The 7,616-nt window shown below is 52.8% G+C and overlaps 1 protein-coding gene across 1 annotated transcript; it reads right to left on the bottom strand.

The window, feature by feature from the left end:
• Nucleotides 1–533: 533 nt before the first annotated feature.
• On the bottom strand, nucleotides 534–2,118 carry LOC309958269 (WASH complex subunit 3-like; the record flags this gene model as incomplete). Its single annotated transcript, XM_082834014.1, has 2 exons — nucleotides 534–1,115; nucleotides 2,056–2,118. 2 exons carry the CDS (start codon nucleotides 2,116–2,118, stop codon nucleotides 534–536), a joined length of 645 nt encoding a protein of 214 aa, XP_082690140.1.
• Nucleotides 2,119–7,616: the final 5,498 nt, after the last annotated feature.

Below are 7,616 nucleotides of genomic sequence, written 5' to 3'. Positions count from 1 at the left end.
TTCGCCCAGCTGTTCAGGGAGGGGTGTGAGTTCCCCTCACCGTGGGCACTCGCTCTCACATGGTGCATTTTTATTTCAGTCGACAAGTGTAATTCATTTAAGGCTCTCTGCTGGTTATTTCATGTCTCCAAAGCACGCTCTTCATGGAAAGATCAATTCCAAGGGAACACCTAGTTACCGAGGACTACAGTCCAGGACACAGTCTCTCGGAGAGCTCCGAGGAGCTGCTTGGAAGAGGCAGGGGGAGGTGAGCATACGTGTGATTTTGGAGAAGGGGTACATGCACTCACACACACATCTCGGTAGAGGGCTGCTGCTCGTCACAAGGCACACATATCTCAGCTAAAGATTTTAGTGCTTTTTTTTTTTTTTAATAAATGCTTTATTTATTTATTTTTTCACAGAGGAAGCTTGGTGGTGGAAATGTAGCCATTTGTTGCTTTTATGACTAAGAGTTAAAGTTCAGGCTCTCTTTCTTATAGAATGTAAATGTGTACCGACACATGTATCTGTAATTGTTATCAGAATTAAGCTTAGTCACTAAAAGAAGATTCGCTGTCTGAACTTTCCTCTGTATTTTTTTCACCTTCTACGTCAGGCACTGGGGCATCTGGCCTCTGAGGAAGGTCTGGGTCTAGTCCTTCCGATATCATTTTGTTTCTTATTGCCATCCCTGGAACACCCACTTGAGCCATTCTGAGATGTCTGGCGTATCTTACGTCCTTGGCTACAGTTAAGATAGTTTCTGGTGTGACTTCACTTTCCCGTGGTCCAGAGTCTTGTAAACTGTGCTGTGATTGCTCTGAAGTGGTTTCAGAATGTGTTTCATTTGTGATCCTAGTGACACGTATAGGAGATACTTCAAATATGACATCGTCTAGCCCTGGGATAGATGACAACTTTGCACCTAAAATATTGAGAGTTGTTTCAACTTGCTGCGTACGAAGAGAAAGTTCTGCCGGTTCCTCCTCACAAACTGTAGAAAAGGGGTTGAGGAACTGTACAGTGTGCCCCACAAATTGGTTTAGAAATGCCACCGTTCTTTCCTGTGGAATAGCTGGCACCTTGTTCAGGTCTATGCCTGACCCCGTGAGGGGAAGCCCATCCTCATCCGTCTCCTCAGCGGGTGGGGGACCCAGGGCTCACCCACAAACCCCTCCCCGACCTGGCCTGCCCAACATGGTAATAGCGTCCTAGTGCTTTTCTAAGTGTGGGAAGATGCAACAAATTGGGTTGTCTTTGGCTGGGGTTAGGTTGTCAATCAAGGGAGGGTGGGGTTTGGAGACAACTGTCCTCCTGCTGCCACCAAGCCACGGGATCTGCAGGGTCACCGCCACTCAGCCCGGCCCTGCCCTTGGGTGGAGAGAGGGCTTGGCTGGGGCGTCTGCGCTGTCGGTCACTGGCCTCCAGTTCTGCTCAGCATGGGCTCAGCCTTCTGGGCGGCTGTCCTGTTGGCGGAGTTGGGCATTTTGTGTTCTGGGAGGCGTGGCCTGGCTGTCCCTGCTCTCCTGGGGAGCCTGGGGGAGCTGAGGGCTCTGAAGCAGCAGGAGAGACCTGCCAATGAGACAAACGAGCAAGGCCAGAATCCCAGGGCTAGGTCCCTGAGGCACCTAACGGAGCCCAGGCGTGCCCCAGGCCCAGGTCAGCCACAGTCGTGCAGACTGTCAGGAACTACAGGGACAGGGTCGGCTCAGATATGGAGGCCTGGGGTTGGGAAAAGGCGGAGGCTTCGGGAAATGATCGAGCTGCTCCCACAGTTCAGGGTACAGAGCAGGCTGGGCGCTGCCGGGGCTCTCTGGCTCCAGGGGAGCGCAGGCCACCGCCAGGGTCCAGGCTCTGTCACCGAGGGCTCTGCCTCTGCAGCTACCAAGACCTGGGTTTGAATCCCACCTCTGACACTGCGCGCCTGTAGGATCCTGGGAAAATGACTTGACCTCTCCAAGACCTAGTTTCCTCATCTGTACAGTGGATTCTGGGTGCCTCCCGTTCCAAGTCCATTTTCTCCATGTGCAAATAGGAGGTGAGAAAGTGCAGGCCCTCGAGGCACAGGCTCACCTCCCTCGCCTTCTGAGGGAGCTGGCAGGCGGAAACCCTCACATCTGACTCTCCAGGGGGCATGGAAGACCACTGGCTCTGGACTGGGAGTCAGGTGGCCTTGCTGGCCCCTCCACATGTGGCCCTGGGGCCTCGGGGGCCGTGCCCCTCCCCCTGCTGCCCCAAGAGCTCTGTGAGGGGAGAGGGACCCCGAAAGGAGTAAGGGGAATTGTGGCATCTTGGGGGAGGGGGAGACCTGGAGGTGGTCCAGGCCCCCCCTGATCTCACAGGAGAGGAAACACACACGTTCTCCTCACCCTCGGTTCGTCCCCAGCCCCAGGGGTGACTGAGGAGCTGAGTCCTGCTGGGTTCCCACTGGCCATTCAGACCCTTAACTCTTCCGTGTAATGGCCCCTGTCTCAGCCTTTTGCCTGTGGAAGCACCTGGTGCTGGGCTCCAGAAAAATGAGGAAAAAGGGAGGGTCCCCCAGGGACGTGCCCCACGTCCAAGTGCACACAAACCAGCCCGCTTCGCTGTTTGCCAAGCTCACCCCCTTCCTTCACCAGCTCTCACCAGCTTCCAGCCCTGTTGGGTGAGTTTCCCTGGCTGTTTCAGCCCCTCCCTCGCAGGGTTGCTGGAATCAGACTGGCCGCGCGGACATGGCAGGAGCCCCACCAGTCTCTTCTGCCTGAACCACACATCCCTGCCCCTGGGCCTCAGGGCCAGATGGGTCTTTGTCGCACAGCTCAGCAAGCCCCGTCTGCTACCTTGCCAAGTGAAGGGAGGGCACGGGAGCAGGAAGGCAGGAGGATGGTTTCACAAAAACATTTTGTCATCCTACCACTTTTGAGGTGCCAGGGATACAGCAGCCAAAGGTCCAGGTCCTTGCTGAGCTTACAAATAATTGACCTCACTTCTCTATCTTTTTGAGGGGAAAACTGAGTTCTGGAGAACGTAAGTATAACATTCCCACTTTATAGGTAAGGAGAGTAGATTCAGAGAGGTCAGGTGGCTGGATTTAAATCTTATACCTAGTGAGTGGCAGAGCGGGATGCAAAACATAGTGCGTCCCGAGCTGGAGCACTAGCCCCTGTGAGGAACTGCCCAGGGCCCAGTGCCTGTGGGCACGGGGACGGGGATGCACCATGTCGGGGTGTCGGGGGCTGTCCAGCCCTGGCAGAGGTTAATGGTGTGTTACTGCAGGGGCTCCCTTTACATCCAAGGGAGCCAGGACACCTTCAATCATCAGAAGCAGGTGTTCTGTGTTTGCCTCCTGGATGAAGTCTTCCTTGAAGGTAATAAGTAAAGTGGGTACATTAGGGAAGTGACAGCCCGGGGCTTGGGTGGGGGAGGATAAGGTGGATGTGGTGCAGACTTAGAAAGAGGGGTTTGGCCACCAGGACAGGAGATACCGCGAATGGAGGCTTTTCTGTGGGCCCACGACACTCCCGCCCCAGGGAGAAGGGGGCCTCAGTCTGTGCTTTCCTCTGAGGATTGTTGTGGGGAGGGCAGTGGGGGGCAGGCAAGGCAGCCCTAGAGGAGGAGTCAGGCACACGGGGATCCCCCAACTCCCTGCTGTGTGACTTTGGGCAAGTTGCCTTCCCTCTCTGGTCCTCAGTTCCCACACCTGTAGATGGGGGACAGTGATCTGACCAGCCTCACCCTCATAGGGTGGTTGAGGACATGAGCCTTAAAAGCTGCACAGATGGACAGCCAGGAGCAGAGGGGCAGTGAGGGCAGTGGTCGGGGGCTAGGGGTGGAGTCAGCCACAGGTCCTGGTTCATATCCAACCTGTGACCTCAGGCAAGTTCTTTCATAGTGGCCCAGCAATCTTGCCACTGAGCTCTTCGTCCAAAGCTTTTAGCCTCCATAAATCATTTTTAATAGTGTACCACCTTGTAATTACTGCAAAGCGTCCAGAGGAATCAGATGCACTTTAGACATAATGAACTAATTATTGTCAGGGGAGCAGGGCTGGATTTCACACAGTCTCTGCTGCTGGGCACCAGCCTGGGGACCATCTCTAACAGTGACTTAGTGGGAGCTCCAGGCTTATTCCAGGTAAACAACGGCCAGGATTTGGGAAGGGGACTGAGGCACGGGTTATACCTGGAGGTTACTGAAAACCACATTGCTACAGATAAGGGCAGTGGGAGCGTGGGATGTGTGTGGGTCCCCTTCAAGGCTCCTTAGCGACAGGTGGGTGACCTTAGGGCTGAGACTTAACCTCTCAGATCCTCCGTTTCCCCACCCAGAAGGTACAGCTGTTGAACACTCCTTCGCAGGGAGGATGTGAGGGTCACAGGAAGCTCTCAGCATGGTGCCTGACACACAGCAGGAGCTCAGAGAAGCAAGTGGCTGTTGACTTGAGATGGTGCCCAGGCAACTTGCTGAGCTGCGGTAGGGAGCCTTAGCTTCCAGCCCTCACCTGTCCCATCCCTGGTCTTCTGAGGATGCTCTGGGCACCACTTGGCAGCAGGAGGGTGGGTCAACATTGAGATGGCCTGGATGTGGAACAGTGAGGATCTGGACAATGTGCTTCCACCAAGGTCGACAGGAAGGTGGCAGGTGATGGGAGACAGGACCTGACATTCTGGTGCCAAGTGAGAGATGGCTGGATGGACCAGGCCAGATGTCCAGCAATGGGTAGTATGCAGACAGGAGCAGTTCCGTCCATCAAGGAGGGCTGCTCTCTGGCTCTGAACAAGGCTCCAGGCTGTGGAATCTGGGGTGCTGCTGGTGCTCTACCCCTGTCCCCTCGGCACCCCTGTCTCAGACTTGCTGAGTCTCCTCCTTTAAGTATCCTTGCTGCTTCCTCTGAGGACTTCCTCTTGGCCAGCATACAGAGCATGCTGGGGTGCTGGGGAGTTGACGCCTAGGACCAGCCCTCACCCAGTGAAGGTTGGGGTTGGATGTAAACCCTCCCATTTCCTTGCCCCTCCCCTCCAGTGGGGCAGCTCTGAGATGTGCTCTGCATCACCTTCCAGACTGCCCCGAAGCCGGGACTGAGGCCCTGCTGCCGCACAGTCACCTGCTCAATATGCAACTTTTACTGCCTTCCTTCCCTCCCCTGTCTCACTTCCCCAGTCGTCCTGATGCTTACCTGGACCACCTCCCCAATAAACCACTCACCCTCCAACCCTTATCGCAGGGTCTGCTCCTGGGGAAGCCAAGACAGGGGGTAGAAGGGGAGGAGTGGCCCCACAGGAGCAAAGCTGTGACCCACGTTGTGGAATGGGGACCTCGGTACCAGGCAAGGGTCCGAGGTGGGGATTTGGTCTCTGGAGTGAGGCAGGAGCCCATCACTCCTCCCCAAGGATGGTGATGATGAGGAGGTGAAAGTGGGAACAGCAGAAGGTGTTACAGGCACCTCCTCCATCAGGCACGGCTCACACGAATATTTATGGAACATGGCAGATCTCATTTCACCCTCCCTATAATGGAATGACTTTGGAACCACTTTTATCCTAAGTCTAGAATCCTATGGTTTTAGAGCCGAAAGTACCTTCACAATCCCTTGGTCTAGTGCCCAGATCTTGGTTTCTAATATGATTCTAAAATGAAGGGAACCACAGATCCTTAGAGGAATGGCTGATTCTAGGACTGAGAAAGGGAATATACAAGATGAGCCTGGGGCATCTTGTAAGAAAGTAAGGAAGTGCTCAAAAACAGAATGATGGGAGCATGGCAAAGGGACAAAGGAACCTGAAAGAGCCCCCCAAAGATGATACAATTTGAAAAACAAGATAAATGATACAATACTAAAACTCAAACCCAAAGTATAAAATAAATATCCATGAGCCCATACTGATATGAATAAATAAATGAATAAATAAATAGAAGAGGAGAGACAAATCTTCCTTACAGAAGAATTCCAAAGAATTTATACTCCCTGCTCCAAGAAATAGAATTTAACTCCCTAACCCTTGAATTTGGGCCATACTCAATGATTTGCTTGCAAAAAGTCAAGCATGGGAAGGGCAGGAGTGGGTGAATGGGGAGTAACTTGGCAAACATCACCTTAACCACACGACGGATGTTAACATCACAGTGATAAATCCTGTGGGTAGCATGTGTCCCCAGAAATGATGTGATGAGAAGGGCACTTCACCTCTGTGCAATTCTCCCCCAGTCTAGTCATGAAGAAAACATCAGGCCAACTCAAACTAAGGAGCGTTCTGCAAAATGTTCCTCAAGACCGTCAAGGTCATACGGGACAGGAAAGGCTGAGAAACTGTCACAGGACAGAGCGGGGAGTAAGGAGATACAAGGACTAAATGTAATGTGGTTGCTGGATGGGCTTATGCAACAGAAAAAGGATATTAGAGGAAAAACTAGTAAAAATAGAATAAAGTTGAGGTTACTTAACAGTGATGTGTCAATGTTAGTTTCCTAGTTTTGACAAATGAACCCTAGTTACTAAGACGTTAACGTCAAGGGAATGGGGTGAGCAGTACAAAGGGACTCCCTATACTCTTTTTGAAACTTTTCTGTGAATATAAATTCTTCTAAAAATAAAAAATGTATTAAAAAAAAAACCCCACTCCTGGTTTGATTCCCTCACTTTAATACGTGAACAAAGATCTTTCAGTGACTGTGAAGCTGGGGAGGTCCCGGCTGGGAGAAGGACGTCGAATTTCATTGTCCTCCCAGCCTTTCTACCCTCCTCCGAAGCCCTTCAATAAAATGGCTTGATCCATCCCCCACCAAAAAAAAATAATACGACCCGGAGAGGCTACCAGACCGCAGAAAGTTCTCATGCGGCATTAGTGGAAAACCCAGGGATGGCCTTCCTGAAAGTAAAGGGAACCTGACCAGCAGAGGCGGAGACAAATCTGAGGCTTACTTTTCTCACCCAATGAGGTGTCTGGAAGGGGCTGGTGAAGGGCCAGCGGCTCCAAGATGCCATTGGCTCAGTTTCCTCCTTTATCTCCCCTCGAAGTCCTCCACGCACTCGGGGGCCCCTGAGGTCGCATCGCGGTTGCTCACCAGGACCTCAGGGTGCCTTTTAGGATCAGAGGCAGGCTGTCCATGGAATTTCCCAGAATGCCCTCAGGAACCTCTGCTCCCATCTCATTGGCCGGAGCTGTGTCACATGACTACCGGCAGAAGGGGAAATGTGATGTTTTTAAGTAGGGGAAATTGTTGTCCCGGACAAAATAGGGGTCATGTCAGGAGGAAAGAAGAGGAGGGTGACTATTGGTGGGCAGCCTGCCGTCTCTGCCCCAACATTTACAATCTCGTTTTCACGTTTGCTACCTCCCTGGATCCACACAAACATGTTTGCTGTGATCAGGCAGTGAGAGGCTGAGCCACTTGGCCGGGACCCCACAGGAGTGGCTTGAGGAACCAGGCTAGAGCCCGGCTCCCTGCAACTCCCCAGATCTGCCCTCCTGCCCCATGTTGCCTGCTCTCTCCTCTCCCACCATCCCAATTCTCTGCCTCTCCAGCTCCCCAGACCAGCTGGGGTTGGCACATTCTCACAGCCTGGAGAGGAGGGGTCAGCGGTTTATCACTTATGGTTCTGGCAACACTTTAAAGTTGAGACCCACTTTAAACAAGCCTGCTGTTGACTTGTCACA

This window comes from Leucopleurus acutus, assembly GCF_964270905.1.
Source record: "Leucopleurus acutus genome assembly, chromosome: 2".
In the NCBI taxonomy this organism is placed as follows: domain Eukaryota; kingdom Metazoa; phylum Chordata; class Mammalia; order Artiodactyla; family Delphinidae; genus Leucopleurus; species Leucopleurus acutus.
The sequence above is the reverse complement of the archived record's forward strand: the minus strand, read 5'-3'. Positions and strand labels throughout refer to the sequence as shown.